Source organism: Oryx dammah, unplaced genomic scaffold (genome assembly GCF_014754425.2).
Source record: "Oryx dammah isolate SB20612 unplaced genomic scaffold, SCBI_Odam_1.1 HiC_scaffold_4, whole genome shotgun sequence".
NCBI lineage: Eukaryota > Metazoa > Chordata > Mammalia > Artiodactyla > Bovidae > Oryx > Oryx dammah.
In genome coordinates this window covers 71,527,093-71,545,789 of record NW_024070188.1, presented here as the reverse complement: position 1 = coordinate 71,545,789, position 18,697 = coordinate 71,527,093, and the positions used below count along the sequence as shown (strand labels likewise).

The window sequence follows — 18,697 nt, the reverse complement described above, 5'->3', positions numbered from 1 at the left end:
GCATCTTTTGTTTACTGCAGCATCTTTTTTTTGCAATGACACCTTTGTCATATATCAAGCGCGTATGTATCTTTGTCTCTTCATATACAAATTTCTGGAGTCCATTTACTGTGTTTTGATTCCTCTGTCTTCCCCTTGTAATTACTGAACCATTTTAATCTATACTTTTATGATTTTTGATATTTAATAAATAAGCCCTAATGTCTCATATTTCTTTTTCAAAACTGTTTTGGTTTCTCTGAGACTTTCTTTTTTCCAAATGTACTGCAGATCACCTTATTAAGTCGAATGAGCAATACTGCTAAAATTCTGATTCAAACAGTACTGAATTTATAGACATGGAGATGAGTGACATTTTAAAACTTGAGTATTCCTTACTGTGAAGCTTTCCATTTGTTAAAACTTTTCTTTTATTCCTGGAATGAAGTTTTTACTTTTGCTAATGGTATTTCTATAAACACTGTAACCTCTGTTCCATGATCTGTGCTTTTCTTCCCTTTTTCCTTCCATTTACTTTCAAAATTTGTGTAATTATGTTTTAGGTATATCTTTTATAAACAGTTTAACAGCTATATTTTGTTGTTTTTAAATCCAGTCTCAAAACTCCCAAGTTTCAGTAGTTGATTTTAGTAGTTGATTTAGTTGAATACTTAATGATTCTGATTACTGATTTAGTTGAACCAATTTTTTTTCTTAAACATCTGTTTTTCTAATGTTTTATCTCTTTTCGTGACCCCTATTTATTTTCTTCATTTCCTTCTCTAATGGTGTTAATACTATATACTTTCTATTTTAGCAGTAACTCCACATCTAAGACATTTAACTTCATAGTTTTCCAACAAAGTCTAAAAGGTTGAGTATTTGTAGGGGTTTAGTGTCAGATAAGCATTAAATTTTTTGAGTTCTTTCCGAGCTGACAGTGTTACAATACAGCTCACTAAGGTATTTCTAATTCTACTGGTTAGGCTGAAAGGGCTAACTCCTAACACAGTTATTTCAACTCCACAAAATTTTCTTCACTTATGCCTCTGATCACTACTTCTCTTCCCATTGTTCTGTTTTCTCCTATCTTCTAAAGCATAAAACTCCAATACTTAGTGTTAGGAAATCTATTAATGTCACAGATTAAATCCTCAGGGAGAAGGGAGGTGAAAAATCACATGGTAATCTAAAAATATGTTATAAAGGCATTAAAATAAAATGCAACTTCCATAAAAGTGTTAGTTGCTCAGCTGTGTCCAACTCTTTGTGATCCCATGGACTGGAGCCCACCAGGCTTCTCTGTGCAAGGGATTTTCCAGGCAAGAATACTGGAGTGGGTTGCCATTCCCTTCTCCAGAGGATCTTCCTGACCCATGGATTAAACCCACGTCTCCTGCATTGCAGGTGGATTTTTTAACTTCCATAATCGACAACCAATTCTTAAGGGGAAAAACTCTTATCTTAAATCAAGATCCTATATTATGCTAACAATAAAACTCTAGAAGCAGTACTATTATAGTTATTAAAAAGAAAAAGCTACTTGCTATCAACAATATCATTGAACACTGTCTTGAAAATTCTTGCTAATACAATAAGGCAGAAAAAATGAAAAATAAAACCATCTTCATTTTTAAAATCACTGCCAGATTATTACAGATTGAAGTGTGCTTTAACTCCCAGGCATGCTGGTTTAGGGAAAAGAAATATAATGCTCAAAGCTCTATTCTCCCATTTCACTCTTTTTACAAAAAAAGGAAAAAATGTAAAAGCTTTGCTATGGACCTATGGACCAAATAGCACTTGAAGGTTAATCAAACAACCTAGCAAGTTTTGGATTAGTGGGATGAATAAAGATTATATCAAATTAGCCTGGAGCAAACACTCTTGTTTTTTTTCATTTGAAGACTCTCCCTGTTGGAACCTATCTCCCACACAGTAACACAGTGTGGAGGGTCATGCCTTCAAGAGAAAAGAGATTCCTCTGTTTCTGCAAAGGCAATGAGGTAAGAATCAAACTTTTTTTGAGTATTTACTGAATATTAGGCATTGAGACTGCTGCTGAGAAAAAAATAAGGAAAATACATACAGTTTATTTTCTAATTGAGAAGACAATTAAGAAACCAAGGCCATAGGAGTAAGTCTGGAGTTCCCTGGTGGCTCACTGTGAAGAATCAGCCTGCCCATGCAGGAGACGTGGGTTCAGTCCCTGGGTCGGGAATACCCCTGGAGAAGGAAAGAGCAAAATACTCCAGTACTCTTGCCTGAAGAATCCCCATGGACAGAGGAAACTGGTGGGCTACTGTCCATGGAGTCACAAAGAGTTGAACATGACTGAATGACTAGACAACAACAACAATGGTTTGTGCTGTTTTAGGGAAAGAGCACAATGCTGGTAAGTCACTTCAGTCGTGTCCGACTCTGTGTGACCCCAGAGACGGCAGCCCACCAGGCTCCCCCGTCCCTGGGATTCTCCAGGCAAGAACACTGGAGTGGGTTGCCATTTCCTTTTCCATACTACGTGGCAATACAAAATCCAGACTTGGGAACTTACAGAAAAACCTGTAAAGGAAATGACAAGACTTTAAAGATAAAAAGGCATTGGTGGGCCATGGAAAGATAATCGTAGGTGATTTTTGAGCAGGGAGGTCAGCTCATACAAATAAGCATAAGAGAGGATAATTCATTAAAAAGCTGAAAAAACAGGGTGGCTAGATTATAATGCATAAAGCGAGGGAGAAATGTAGTGAAATGAAACTACAGTGAGTAAAAAGAAGGGTTGCAGATCTTGCAAGACCTTTTAGGGCATGCTGAGTAGAAGTTTCAACTTCATTTTGAAAGCAGTGGAAAGTATCGTGGACACGGTTGTTTACCTATCTACCATCCACTCTTCAGTACATTCCTTTCTAACACTAGTCAGAGGTTCATCAGTGTGCCCATATCTTCTTCAAGTTACCCACATACTCTGGGAGACACTTAAACCAAACTGAATTCCAGAGATAGGCCAAATCAATGTGGGTAATTCCACTCACTTATTGCCATTTTAAGTCAGATAATCCAAGCCAATCAGATAAATTTCCTGTATGAAGGGCAACTGATTTGGGATCTCAACTACATTTGCAAAATTCCTTCATGGCAGTATACTTAGATTAGAACTGAATAATTAGGAGAAGGTGTGTGTTTACCAAAGAGTGAAAATCTTGGAGGCCATCTTAGAATTCTGCCTCTAATCGTCTGTCCTTCAACCTCCAAAGATTCATCCTCTCAAAATGCAATACATTCACCTATCTCAATATTCCCAAAGTCTCAACCAATTACTGCATTAATTCAACTTCAAAATCTCATCCAAACATCAGCTCAAAAATTCAAATTTCATCATCTAAATTTATAGCAGATGAGGGTCCTGAGTGCAACTGTTCAGTCTTGATCTTGGGCACAATTCCACATCTGAAACTAAAGAGACCGATTATCTGCTCCCAGCACCTCAAGGATTCATGGTTGAACAGGCATAGCGTAACAATTGTAGGAATTCCTGTCCAAAATAGGGGGAAGGTGAAGGTGAAAATGAGTCCATAACATTTCTGAAGTCCAACTGGCCAAATGTTGGATTTTTCTTAATAAGGCTTCAAGGCCTGGGAACAAGGCTCCGTGTACCCCAGTTCTGCCCTCTTAATCATCCTTTCTCATGAAAGGGCTTCCCTGGTGGCTCAGAGGTTAAAGCCTCTACCCACATTGCGGGAGACCTAGGTTCGATCCCTGGGTTGGGAAGATCCCCTGGAGAAGTGAATGGCAACCCACTCCAGTATTCTTGCTTGGAGAATCCCATGGACAGAGGAGCCTGGTGGACTACAGTCCACAGGGGTGCAAAGAGTTGGACACGACTGAGTGACTTCACTTTCACAGCCAAGTACTTTTGCTGTAGCCTCCTTTCACTCTATACTCTCTTTAAGTCCAAGCTGGCAATAGCTCTTTTAGACAATTTTCTCAAGAAAGTTGTGGACTTGAATACCTTTCACTGGGTTTTCCGCGTTAGAAAAGGTCATACCCACAAATCTTCTGGAGGCAATACCTTCTCTATCTAGGCTCCTGCTGAGATGGCTGAAGAATGATACTCAAACTTCCTACAGGCTGTCTAGTTTGGTTGAGAAGGTCTATAAGGCATACTTTCAATCTCTTAAAAGAACTCTTTGTGTAATTAAATACTGTGACCTTTTGTTCTACGGAAGATTTTTAACGAAAAGTTGTTCAGCCACATCCTCAGGTTTTTCCCTATGCCACACTTTCAGAAGCAGTCTTGTGCCAAATAGATCAAGGTTAAGAATTTCCCAAATCAAGTCCTAGTTCATTTAAAAATGCTTTCTCTCAATTTATTCCTCTCCTCTTGCATTTTACTATAAAGCAGCAAGAAAAAGTCAGATCACACCTCTAAGCCTTTCCTTGGAAATCTCTTCAGCTAAATATACAAGTTAACATTTAAACATGGTACAAAGAGATACTTCTGTTAAGCTTTCTGCTGCTATAGCACAAGGAACTTCTTCCTTCAGTTTCCAAAGTCATGTTCCTCTCTTCTCCTGAGCTCTCTCTGGCAGCAGTCTCTGAGTCCAGAGTCCTACAAACAGCCAGTCAAAGCAGTTTAGGCTTTTCTATCATGTTTCCCCAAATTCTTCCAACTCTACCTACTGCTCGACTCCAAAGTGATTTCTACATTTTTAGGTATTCGTTACAGGGATCCTCTCCTTCTACATCTTTTTTGCACCTGCGTGCAAGCATGCTAAGTCTTGTCTGACTTTTTTGCGACCCCATGGACTGCAGTCCACCAGGCATCTCTGTCCATGGCATTTCCCAGGCAAGAATTCTAGAGAGGGTCACTATTTCCTTCTCCAGGGGATCTTCCTGACCCAACGATTGAATCTGAGTCTCTTGTGTCTCCTGCATTGGCCAAATGGATTCTTTACCACTGTCACCTGAGTACATTATGAACCCCTGGTGCAAGTATATCAGTCTCTTTGGCTGCCTCAATTTCCTTGTCAAAATTCCTTAGTTATAAATTTACTCTAGGAAGTTATCCACCACTTCCTGAGTTTTATAGTCTCAAGGTCACCAGTCCACAACTGTTTTTTCTCTGAACACTGAGAATGTCTGTTCCCTTTTTAAATTTTGTCTCATCGTGTGGTTCTCTACACTGAGAATTCCCAAGGTGACTCATCATTTCCATATGAGCAAGCAATTCTCTCTGTGGACGCATTCGTCCAGAGTGGTAGATCTCTGTCTGCCTCCCTAACAGGTCTGGCTTTCATTCCATCCCTTTGTTCTAGTTCTGAATTTCCTCTCACCAAATTGCTCTCAAATCTAATGTATGTATACTCTTCATTAAGCTGCTTTCAAAGAAAAATATTTTGCTGATATTTTGCAATTATCACAAAAACTGTAATTCCAGGTATAGAATCTGTTCCAATATTATGATATTTTTCTCATTAAATATGTGCAATGAATTAATTTAAAGTATTTGCAAGACCTCTAGAAACTTTGAGGGCTGATACCCAGCCAAATTTTCTTTTATAGCTATGCTTTGTTCTTGTGCAAACTAAGCAAAGTTTAAGCCTAATAAATATGCAAGGAATAGTATTTAGGTAATACTATAATAAGAATATAATGAGACAAATTAGTTTTTGTCCCTACATTATTTTATTGATGCTACTAAGAAAATCCGACGCTTTGACAGCAGTCAGTTCCTAAAGTATAACAGGCATCACCTCTCTCTACTGCTATGTTGGTATCTGAATTGGTTACTTTATTATTGGTTACTTTTTTTTTTCTTTAGAGGACTTTGGTCACTGATGCTCCATTGATAATTGCTAAGATGAAATTTTAATTATTAATCGATTATCAATCCATATATTTTCCTAATCATTAGTTTAGAATGCATGCTTATTTTATTCTCTAAAAATATATATCTATCATCAAGTGGAAAAGCTTTAAATCAGAGAGTAAACTGTAAATCAGAGTGTTAGAATAAAAGAAAATGTACCTTTAAAACAAATATTTTAGTTTCAATATAAAGACTTGGCTATTGAGGTGTCTAATATATTTATGGAGAAAAATTCTAGCCTTTGAAATTTCATTAAGAGAATAACAGATCCTACATAAGAAAGCATAGGTATATAAACTTATTCTTTAATCTTAAAATGTTTCATATACTGTTACTTCAAAACCATTATGAAAAAATTTAATGTAGTTAAGAATATTGGTCATGCTCATATATACACTATCATGTGTAAAATAGACAGTGGGAACCTGCTCTACAGCACGGGGAACTCAACTTGGTGCTCTGTGATGACCTAGAGGAGTGATAAATGGGAGGGAGGTTTCAGAAGGAGGGATATATGTAGACATACAGGCTATTTACTTTGTTGTACAACAGAAACTAACAACATTGTAAATCAATTATACTCCAACAAAAACTTTTTTTAAAAAGAATCCTGGCCATGATAGTTCAAGGTGATGAAAAAAGATTAGCAGATCGTTGTAGTTAATTATAAAACCATAACTTTCTCCCAGTTAAACTTTCTTTAAAGGAAAAAAAGAAACACAGAAGCTAAACTGAACATATTCTGATAAGGCAACTGCCAGACAGAATTTTACTTGTCAAATTCAAAGTTTCTACCAAAACCAACAAAGCAGTGATGTAATGTCTAAATTCATATAGTTAAACCAAAATTTGAGACTTCAATTTCTACATTTTTTTCTTAATCATAGAAGTGAAATCTTATCAAAATATCCACATTATATGGTTGCTTAATATAACTGAACTGTGCATCTAAAAATGGTTAAGATAGTAAATGTTATGTTATGTATATTGTAGCACAGTCCCTGGGGTTGCAAAAGAGCCAGACACAACTTAGTGGCCAAACATATTATAGCATAATTTCAAAAAGTTAAAACCAGAAAAAATCCACATTATGAAAAATTACAATTAAATCATTGTAATTCCTATGTAAATTTCTACTAAAATAAGAAATTTTAACTATTTATTAAAATAAGACTATATTACAATGAAAACTTTGATGCATTTAACAATTGTTCAGAATGTAATAAAATAGATTTATAAAATTTTCATACTTTTGCTGCCTTTCCTAGTTTCAGAATAAAAATACATAGCATAAAGATGAAATAGAGTAACTTAACTATTAAGCTAGCCCAAATCCATCGTGGAATGAGGGGAAAATTAACTAGGTTACTGTTTATTGTACTTCAATGTCAATAATAAAAATCAGCAGCATAGTAGTTAAAAGTATTCATAAATATTCCAGCTTTTTTTCTTCTAGTTGAGTAAAACTAGGGATGGTCATGTGCCTTGCTCTGGCCCAAGAAATGAGAATGGAAGAGATATATATCACGTCCAGGCAGAAGTTTTAAGAGCCAAGCGTTTTTCTCCATATTCTTTTTTTCTTTACTACACCGACTGGTAATGCTCTAAAGACTGGCTGTTCCTCAGCCAAGATTCTGGAATAAAAATGATAATGATAATAAAGAGTGTTCCAGCAACTCCATAAAGAACATATAGCATAAGTAAAAATAAACTGTTGTTCCTTTAACTCTAAGATTTTTCAGAGTATTTTATAATGCCAGACTATTCTGACTGATTCGGATATAAAAACGGAATGCAAAGCGGTTGTATAAAGAAAAAAATGGATACCTGCAAATGAGGGAAATGGAAGGATGGGCAGGAAATGATAGGATTCCATCCCTCCTCCTGCCTGGGGCAGCTGCTCCTACAGAAGGCTTCCAGAGATTACAGGGCATTATGAAAAGTCAAAAGTCATAAATGACTGAGTTCAGGATGAGGGGCAGAATAAGTCTTACCACCATGGGCAGGTTCCTAGAGCTGTAGTAGGCATAGAAGTATGCCTTCCCCTCCCCACCTGAAACCAGGTGCTGCATAACAGTAGACTCCCAAACGGCACCTTGCCCCTTCCTACCTTTTGAGGAAATCTGAACTTTAGTCTCAAGAGAACACAACAAAGTTCTACCATGAGGCCTTGGGCCCATTTCTCAGCACTGAGGTACAACAGCTGCTATAGAAGTTTGTGGCCATCCTAGAGGATTTCATCCAAAGAGAATATTCAAGAACCAAGTTACCCATGCTACAGTGTCTTGCTTTTTGTTGTCCTAATAAAGGCCCTGGGTCAGGAAGATCCCTTGGAGAAGGGCATGGTGACCTACTCCAGTATTCTTGCCTGGAGAATCCCCATGGACAGAGAAGCCTGGCCGGCTACAGTCCACGGGGTCGCAAAGAGTCAGACACGACTGAGTGATTAAGCACAGCACAATAAAGGCTGAGGGGAAGCTGAACTCTGATCACAACCAACTAGTTTCTACTGGTGAGGTGGGTAGAGTATATTATAGAACTGAAAATGGGGAACTCCATCAGTTGATTTGATTTGTAACTTTTAGGATCACTTCATACAATTGTATCGGCTGCACCCTGCACAATGGCACCCCACTAAGGAGGAGAATGGTGGACTCTGAAGTTGTATCCACCAAAAAGAGCTACTTTTTCATATTTCACACAAAGGTGCCATCCATTTGCCAATATATGTGCCTATAGGCACCTTACTGACTAGCTTATAGTTCCTTATCCACATTTATTAGAATTTTTTGGAAACCAACCTTAGGGGTACTACAGAGGAGACTTTACTACATACCAGACAATCATGGGACTGACCACTGTGGGACTCCTTGAGGCCTGATCCTTCTTGCATGAAGATTACCATGATAACCTGCAGTGTATGTTTGTGAACTTGGATGACATACTGCCACATTCCTGTGTCCCAGTGAGCAATATGGGCATGCCACTGGTAAATGAATTATCAGAGGTATTCTTCTACTAGAATTCTACATCCTGAAAGAATCCCTTCAGTGGGTGGTAGATTAAGAGAACTTGCACAGCACCCCACAGTGATCAAATGATATCACTTTGATGTACTAGAGTGCAGGCTTTTGTGAACTTTGACACTACTGATGTTTTGGACCAGATAATTCTGTTATGGGGAACTGTCTTGTGCATTTTAATATGTTTGACAGTAACTGTGGTTTTATCCACTAGATAACAGTAGCACTGCTCACCCAACCCAATTCAAGTGCACAAAAAATGTCTCCAGACAGTGTCAAATGCCCTCTGGAGGGTAAAAATGCACCTGGTTGACAACAATTCTGATATACCTGCACTTCCATTGCCAGTAGGTGCCTTGAGACCAACACCAAGAAAAGGAGTACTAAGATGCCCACAACTACTTTCACTAGCCCAATGGCATCTGAGGCTGATGGAGAGCCTCTTCTGAGATCCCACTGGCAAACAGACTAAGACACTTTGCCTAGCAAGTTGATAGGCTGGCTCTACTCCCATTGGGTGGGGAAGAACTGAACCTTGACTTTTTCCTTGCTCTTTCTCCCTTATCTCATTGCTCCCTCCTTCCATAAACTCCTCTACCATGTTTGTCCTTTTCTAGTAGTAGAACCATGATTCCAACCCATTTAGGGATTTATCTTCCCAGACAAGATGTATCCCAATAGCTAACTATGTTACTGACCATCTGCCAGCTCTGGTCTGGCATACAGTGCAGACATGCCCTGGTGTTGGCTAGAAAAGTCTATGCTATATTCCCAGCAGCCTCTTTAGCTTGTCTACTTTGGAAGGCCACTGTAGGCAGAAGCCCAAATTCACAAACAGACTGATCAGTTTATATAATCTGAATGGATTGATATTTATCAAGGCAGGGACATGGCCTGATTCTTGGACATGGATTGGGGAGTCTAATGCCTACCTTCTTACAGATATGGCCTGACACTAACTCCACTGCATTCAGATGGTAGCTAGATTCAGATTTCTTAACCTTAACACACATGCACATATATACATACACACAGATATACATATATATATACACACACATATACGGGCTTCCCTGGTAGCTCAAGTGGTAAAGAATGTAGGAGACCTTGGTTCGATTCCTGGGTCAGGAAGATCCCCTGGAGAAGGGACAGGCTATCCACTCCCGTATTCCTGGGCTTCCCTGGTGGCTCAGATGGTAAAGAATCCTCCTGCAATGTGGGAGACCTGGGTTCGATCCCTGGGTTGGGAAGGTCCCTGGAGTAGGTCATGGCACCCCACTCCAGTATTCTTGCCCGGAGAATCCCCATGGACAGAGGAGCCTGGTGGGCTACAGTTCATGGGTCACAAAGAGTATGACACAACTCAGCGACTAAGCACAGCACAGCAAATACACATATATACACCAAAAAAAATACACCTCATAACAATGGGGAAGGGAGACTGTATTCCTTATGAACAGTTCATGCCAAAGGAAGTTCCACATGAATCAAAGTTTAAGCACAAAAATGCAGCTTTCAGAGCCCTTTAAAAAAATATGGGAGAATGTTTAACAAAATTGGAGTGAAAAAGCCCTTTCTAATCACCCATAAAATTCACAAGTCATGTGACATTTTTATAACCAAGTCATTTCACTTCTACAAATTTATATTATAGATATTCTTGCCTAAGTGGACACAGAAATATGTAACATCACAGAGCATAATGAACAACAAACTGAAAATGACAGAAATGTTCATTCATATTAAACCCAGTCTTAGATATATCAAACTTCCAGTTAATTCATGAAGACAGTCTGAATAAATTATGGCGATTCCATACAGTGAAGTATTATGCAGTTATAAAAATGACTAAAGATTTAAATATAGCAACATGAAAAAAATCGATCAGCTTTATTAAATGAACACAAGTTACACAGAGAATATGTAATGCCTTACCTTTATGCAAATAAAAAAGCTATATACAGAGATTATTGCTTATGTATTTATATAGTTCTAGAGGGACACAAAAGAAATTTCTGTGGGTACCTCTGTAGAGGAAGATGGTTATGAAAAGGAAGGAAACTTGCTTTTTACTGTATAGCAGCTTAAGTTTTTGAATTATTTTTTAGATTGCACACAAAATCCATCACATGCACAAAAAATTAAAGAATAATATTCAAAAACAGTTTCAAGAAGTGAAAAATAGCATATACATAAAATATCTGAGGAAATTCTTACCTTTCCCTGCAAAATTTAAGTGAATGTAGTATGGCAGGTCTCTTTTGACGTAAATTCCATAAATGTAAGGTGTCATCAGCCAAGGCACTCACAAGAGCTCCCTTAAAAATAAAGTGTAATATATTTTATATAGAATACATTTACAAACATTAATGCTACTAAAAGAGCTGCCAAAAAATCTCCTTCTCAAATTTCAAAGCTTTTTGCCAATATTAGCTTTAGTTCTGAGAAACATTTGTCTCACCCAAATTCTAAGCAGCAGACGTAGAAGAGTATATTATGTGTATATGGATGTATAAAAATTATGTTTAAACTTCAACAAATTAATTAAAGTACAATTTAATATCTTATAAACTAAAAGTATACTAGGATCTTTACTGACAAAGGTCCGTCTAGTCAAAGCTATGATTTTCCCAGTGGTCATGCATGGATGTGAGAGTTGGACTATAAAGAAAACTGAGCCCCAAACAATCAATACTTTTGAACTGCGGTGTAGGAGAGGACCCTTGAGAGTCCCTTGGACTGCAAGGAGATCAAACCAGTCAATCCTAAAGGAAATCAGTCCTGAATACTCATTGGGATGGACTGATGCTGAAGCTGAAGCTCCAATACTTTGGCCACTTGATGCAAACGGCTGACTCATTAGAAAAGACCGTGATGCTGGGAAGACTGAAGGCAAGAGGTGAAGGGGACGACAGAGGATGAGATGGCTGGATGGCATCACTGACTCGATGGACATGAATTGGAGCAAGTTCTGAAGTTGGTGATGGACAGGGAAGCCTGGCGTGCTAAAGTCCATGGGGTAACAAAGAATCAGACATGACTGAGCAACTGAACTGAACTGATACTAGGATTTAGTTGGATATAGCTATCAACAACTAGTTATGTAAAATTAGAAGTCAGACCATTTTAAGTCATTTTGTCCTTATTGTACATACTCCCTTGACTAAAATATATGGTATGAGGTAACTTTGATTTGGCGAAAGACAAACGAATGTACTCTGCTTAGATCATAATTCTACTACTAGAATGATATGGAAAACAAAGATAGCATTCAGCTCTCTACAATTGCAGATTCCAAAGGGCTGAAGAATCTGACTAATTTAGAAAGTTAGTGTTTAATAGTTCTGGCTCTTCTGCCAGCTCTGAGAAAGAAAGCCTTTGGCACTGTGAGAGAATCAGGCAGGGCACTCGGTCTCACCTCCCACCTGACAAATCAGAATTTGTAGAGCAAGAACCATTGCAGATTTCTTTTTTTTAATTGCCAGCAGTGATTTGATGTGTGAACTGGATTAAAAATCTATAGACTAAGGCTGATTTATTAAGACATATGAATGTTTCTCCTCAAAAGAGGAAGAAGAGACTCTTCATCTAACAGAGAATAAGATAATAGATGCAGCATGAAGAACTTATTTTAACTTCAAAAAAGATTTGCAATTCCAATCCCTCAGGTTATGATGAGAAATCTTAAAATCTCTCTTTTAAAACAGGAAGAGTTTATCATTTATCCAAGAGAACTAAAACAGCTCTGAAGATGACTTACATTCAATGATCTCACCAAGTCCTTTCTACCTTTGAAATTCGATGAGGGCTACTCTACTGGGTAAACTACTCCTATTGCCCCAATATAACTAATTGGAAAGCAGAAATACTTAAAGTCCACATACTCTCCTTTTCACTAGAAGGCATCTTCATCACTCTGAAGCAGAAAACTCAAAGGATTCAGAGTATCCAAGATTTGTACTCTTCCTTCTTACTGCCACCATAGTTTCAGACCGGGTTATCTTCTTTCTCAAGACGTCTGTCCCATATCAGTATCTCAAGGAAGAAGAGAAGATGTGGAGCCAAAACACAGCTGACTGTCTGTGGTGGCTCATGTACCTACATCATGGTTTTCCAAAACTGAAAGCAAACAGCTACTCTCAATCTTCACATTTCCATAGCCATTCCCATTTAAACAGTCGTATTTCCTAAGCTTGTTTTAAAACTGTCATTTTGAAGTACTTAAACTGTAACATTTAAGCATGTAAAATATCAAAGAACTTTATGATAAATTCTACAGAAAACAATCCTGCATTATGAATAATGACTGCTGCTGCTGCTAAGTTGCATCAGTCATGTCTGACTCTGTGCGACATAGACGGCAGCACACCAGGCTCCTCTGTCCCTGGGATTCTCCAGGAAAGAACACTGGAGTGGGTTGCCATTTCCTTCTCCAATGCATGAAAGTGAAAAGTGAAAGTGATGTCGGTCAGTCGTGTCCAACTCTTCTTAGCGACCCCATGGACTGTAGCCTATCAGGCTCCTCTGTCCATGGGATTTCCCAGGCAAGAGTACTGGAATGGGGTGCCATCGCCTTCCTAGTTAAGATCAATTAAGATATATAATCAACTAATAAGATTATAAGATTTGTAATCGACTAGTTAAGATTTCTAAAATTTAGGTGAGCTGTGTTTAGTTGCTCACTTGTGTCTGACTGTTTGAGACCCCACAGACTGTAGCCCACCAGGCTCCTCTGTCCACAGGAATTTCCCTGGCAAGAATACTGGAGTGGCTTGCCATGCCCTCCTCCAGGGGATCTTTCTAATCCAGGGATCAAGCCCAGGTCTCCCACATTGCAGGCAGATTCTTTACCATCTGAGTCACAAAGGAAGCCCAAGAATACAGGAGCGGGTAGCCTGTCCCTTCTCCAGGGGATCTTCCTGATTCAGGAATTGAACCAGGGTCTCCTGCATTGCAGGTGGATTCTTTACCTGAGCTACCAGGGTACACCAAATTTAGATGCATAGTTAATCAATTTGCAATTTTATTTACATTGTTCATATTGCTTTAAAAAAAATTGATCTTAACAGAAATATAAAGACAGAGAATAGGTTAGCGGTTGCCAAGTATTAGAGACTAAAAGCAGTAAGGGCTGCAAGTATAAAGAGGTAGCCTGAGGGCATTCCTTAATGTGCTGGTACTGACCTGTACCTTGTTCCTGTTGGTCATTACATGAAACGTATGTATGCAGTAAAATTGCACGAAACTATACATGCATACAGGGCTTCCCTGGTGGCTCAGAGGTTAAAGCATCTGCCTGCAGTGCGGAAGACCTGGGTTCGATCCCTGGGTTGGGAAGATCCCTTGGAGGAGGAAATGGCAACCCACTCCAGTACTCTTGCCTAGAGAATCCCATGGACAGAGGAGCCTGGTGGGCTACAGTCCACGGGGTCGCAAAGAGTCAGACATGACTGAGCGACTTCACTTCACTTCATACACACATACACACAATAGAGTATAGAAACTGGTGGTGAAATCAAAATAAGGCTTATAGTCTAGTTAATAATATTGATGTCATTCTCCTGACTTAATATTTTACTATTGTTATGTAAAACATTACCATGGGGGAAAGAGGAGAGGGTACATAGGGTCTCTATCTTGAAGCTAGTGGCCATTCTAATTATTTCATAATTTTTTTAAAAAAGGAAAAAAATCTCACATATGGATTCAACACCTTTCTACATAGTGATTTTCTATGTGTATCTTAACATTTTACAAGGCCTATTACTCAATCTTACACAGAATACTGAATTGAATACTGAAGTTTTTCCCTCTGATCTTGAAAAACCTACACAACTGTGTATCATTTGGATCACAGTTTTACTAAAATATATTACCCTTTTTAGTTTTACTAAAATCTTTATATTACTCTCTTTAGCTCTGTGTATCCCTACTGCCTCACTTAAATCCTCTGATATGAAGGAAAATATTTTCTTTCTCTTATTTACATCTAAAAATTCATTCCATGGAACCCAAGGACCCAGGGGCAAAAGGAATGCCCACAAACTACCCTCACATCCAAGTACAGCAGAATCTTTTCTAGAGTAATTTGCTTTTGTTCTATGACCAACTTTTCCTGCCTGTCCCTACATCTGAAAACATCTATTGTCAGAGCTGCTCAAAGTTGTTTAAAACCTGCAAACACATTGTTTATTCTGTTAATAAAATGATGTATCTCTAATTCCCTCCCAACTTTACACTGTATTGGAAAGAAAGATATCAATTACTTCACCCAATAAGTGATACAGCAAGAATTCTGGACAATAACCAGTGTCTAATAGATTTTGCTTTCCTGGTTGTATTTCAAAACAACTCATTGGCAAGAAGTACATTTTGTTATTTATAATAAGATCAATCTTTGAAAAAAATGAATGCAGATTTTTATAAGTTACATAACTTTCAATATCTGTGGAATAAAATTTAAATGAAGCACACTGTACCAAAAAGATCTTACCTTATGTCATTCTATTTTCAACACTCTCTAGAGAAACATCTTACATTATTTATGTAACTGTCCACGATGATGCCTTAAAGTGAATTACTATTAGCACTGGCCTACAAGAAATTTGGTTTTGCTCAAATATTAAAATATAATTGCATGCAAGAATTCTGAAAGATGGGATATGGCCCTATTTCACAGGTAAGCAAAGAGAGATTGAAGCAACTCACTAACCTCATTTATCAGGAACTGAAGCTGAATTACCGCAGCTCCACTGTCATGCTGGCAGTAACATTCCACTCCTGGACGACCAAAGCTGTCATGAATTTCATTAAGGAGTTTATGGTATGTGTGGGCTTTTGATAGCAATTGATAAAGTTATATAACAGACAAATATTTCCATGGCCTGATATTCAATACAGGCTATTTACTAAGGCTGAGATTTACAATTAGATTATGCATCGATCTAATCAGCTACTTTCTGTTGATAGTCAGAAATCTCAGAGATTTCAGATCTAAAAGAAATAGACAGCTATCTCTTCTAGAAAAAAAAGTTAAGAACAGCAATATACAGAACCAAGCTACATATATTTAATATACTTTATTCTGGCCCTAGTCGTTTTCTTTCATTTAAAGTGAAAGAACAGGTAGTTGATCTATAGAGCACCCAATTTTTCCCAAGTCACTAAACAAATCTGAAAAGTAGACATATGTCATTCTGGAATACTGCTTTTAGAAACAACTATCTTTTCACTAGTATTTTTATTCTTGTAGTGTCATTTTTAAATGCCATAGGCTAAAAATATAACGAAGAACCACATAAATATGTTTGTAACTGTGGCAAGTTATATCATCAATGAATGCTATCTCTTACAATATACTAGAATACAGATTAAAATGTAAATATCTATTAATTCCATGTAATAACGAAACGGACAGCATTTTCTGTATGTCGGGCATTATGTTAAACTTAGTATACATATTAATTCATTCAATCCTCACAACCATGAAGAATATAAAACAGCCCTCATATAAACATATAAGGGGGCTTCCCAGGTGACGCTAGTGGTAAAGAACCCTCCTGCCAATGCAAGAGACATGAGATGTGGGTTCGATACCCGGATTGGAAGATCCCCTGGAGGAGGGCATCCAACTTAATCTAGTATTCTTGCCTGGAGAATCCCATGGACAGAGGAGCCTGGCAGGTTAGAGACCATAGGGTATCACACAGTCAGACAGTCACACAGTCACAACTGAAGTGATAGCACGCACACATACAAACAGATAAGGAAACTGAAGCACAGAGAAAATGACTTCTCTCAAGTCACACAACTAGAAAGTATAGCTGAGATAATGCTACACTGATATTCCTTTTTTGTCAATTTATATTACCTTCTAATTCTGAACTCCAATGTATTCTTTTTAAAATGTTGCAATCTTCGTACCTTAGATACATTTAGTCTCAATTTGTCTACAGCTTACCTATCAAAGGCTTTCAGTTCAGTTCAGATCAGTCACTCAGTCACGTCCGACTCTTTGAGACCCCATGAGTCCCAGCACGCCAGGCCTCCCTGTCCATCACCAACTCCCAGACTTCACTCAGACTCACGTCCATCAAGTCCGTGATGCCATCCAGCCATCTCATCCTGTCGTCCCCTTCTCCTCCTGCCCCCAATCCCTCCCAGCATCAAAGTCTTTTCCAGTGAGTCAACTCTTCACATGAGGTGGCCAAAGTACTGGAGTTTCAGCTTTAGCATCATTCCTTCCAAAGAAATCCCAGGGCTGATCTGCTTCAGAATGGACTAGTTGGATATCCTTGCAGTCCAAGGGACTCTCAAGAGTCTTCTCCAACACCACAGTTCAAAAGCATCAATTCTTCAGTGCTCAGCCTTCTTCACAGTCCAACTCTCACATCCATACATGACCACAGGAAAAACCATAGCCTTGACTAGACGGACCTTAGTCGGCAAAGTAATGTCTCTGCTTTTGAATATGCTATCTAGGTTGGTCATAACTTTTCTTCCAAGGAGTAAGCGTCTATTACTTTCATGGCTGCAGTCACCATCTGCAGTGAATTTGGAGCCCAAAAAAATAAAGTTTGACACTGTTTCCACTGTTTCCCCATCTATTTCCCATTAAGTGATGGGACCGGATGCCATGATCTTCGTTTTCTGAATGTTGAGCCTCAAGTCAACTTTTTCACTGTCCTCTTTCACTTTCATCAAGAGGCTTTTTAGTTCCTCTTCACTTTCTGCCATAAGGGTGGTGGCATCTGCATATCTGAGGTGACTGATATTTCTCCCGGCAATCTTGATTCCAGCTTGTGTTTCTTCCAGTCCAGCGTTTCTCATGATGTACTCTGCATAGAAGCTAAATAAGCAGGGTGACAATATACAGCCTTGATGTACTCCTTTTCCTATTTGAAACCAGTCTGTTGTTCCATGTCCAGTTCTAACTGCTGCTTCCTGACCTGCATACAGATTTCTCAAGAGGCAGGTCAGGTGGTCTGGTATTCCCATCTCTCTCAGAATTTTCCACAGTTGATTGTGATCCACACAGTCAAAGGCATTGGCATAGTCAATAAAGCAGAAATATATGTTTTTCTGGAACTTTCTTGCCTTTTCCATGATCCAGCGGATGTTGGAAATTTGATCTCTGGTTCCTCTACCTTTTCTAAAACCCGCTTGAACATCAAAGGCTTTAATATCTACCTAATCCTACCAGTCATCTTTGTTTCTGGAGTAAACCAACAATATACCTGACCCATGACATATGCCAGACACTTCCTGCACAGCTACACGTGTGGTTCTTGTCCAGACAAGCACCAACCAGCAAGATTCCTGAAGAGGAGCTTCAGAAGATGAGGCTGTTTGACTGGGAGCAGAGTCTCTGAATACAGACATGATCTCTGAATGTAGACATGACCCTCAAGGTGAGTAGACATTGAATCCTGTCTCAAATGACCATTAAGACATTGGGTCCACACCATAAGGTTCCTGAAATTTGGTCCTGACCAAAGCCATTTTGCATAGATCAAGTATGCTCATAGACATTTTAGACAGGACCACATTCAAGAAGCTTTTGGCATGGACCAAATATCTTATGAATGTTTTAGATAGGCCCAGATGTCCTGCACGGAATTCTCTAAGAAAGCAATGGGTGGGGGGGCCCCGAGAGAGAAATATTTACAGGAATAAGTAATATAATAAAACTAGCTATTAATGAAGAATAGTCAGGAAGATACATGTAAGGACAAAGGACACATAAGCAGAAACAAAGATCTACTAGGTCTAGAAGAATCTTTTATACTACCGTCCCAAATTTAAATTCAAAATAAGCGTTCATTCA

General features: G+C 38.5%; 1 protein-coding gene across 2 annotated transcripts in view; it reads right to left on the bottom strand.

Moving 5' to 3' along the window:
- STXBP5 (syntaxin binding protein 5) overlaps positions 1 to 18,697 on the bottom strand; it is a 167,640-nt gene that overhangs the window by 129,050 nt on the left and 19,893 nt on the right. For both annotated transcript variants that reach the window (XM_040238645.1, XM_040238646.1), the window contains exons 3-4: positions 15,584 to 15,665; positions 11,089 to 11,189 (exon numbers count right to left, since the gene is read on the bottom strand). In XM_040238645.1, the coding sequence (XP_040094579.1) occupies positions 11,089 to 11,189; positions 15,584 to 15,665 (183 nt within the window). The remainder of the gene's footprint in view (positions 1 to 11,088; positions 11,190 to 15,583; positions 15,666 to 18,697) is intronic.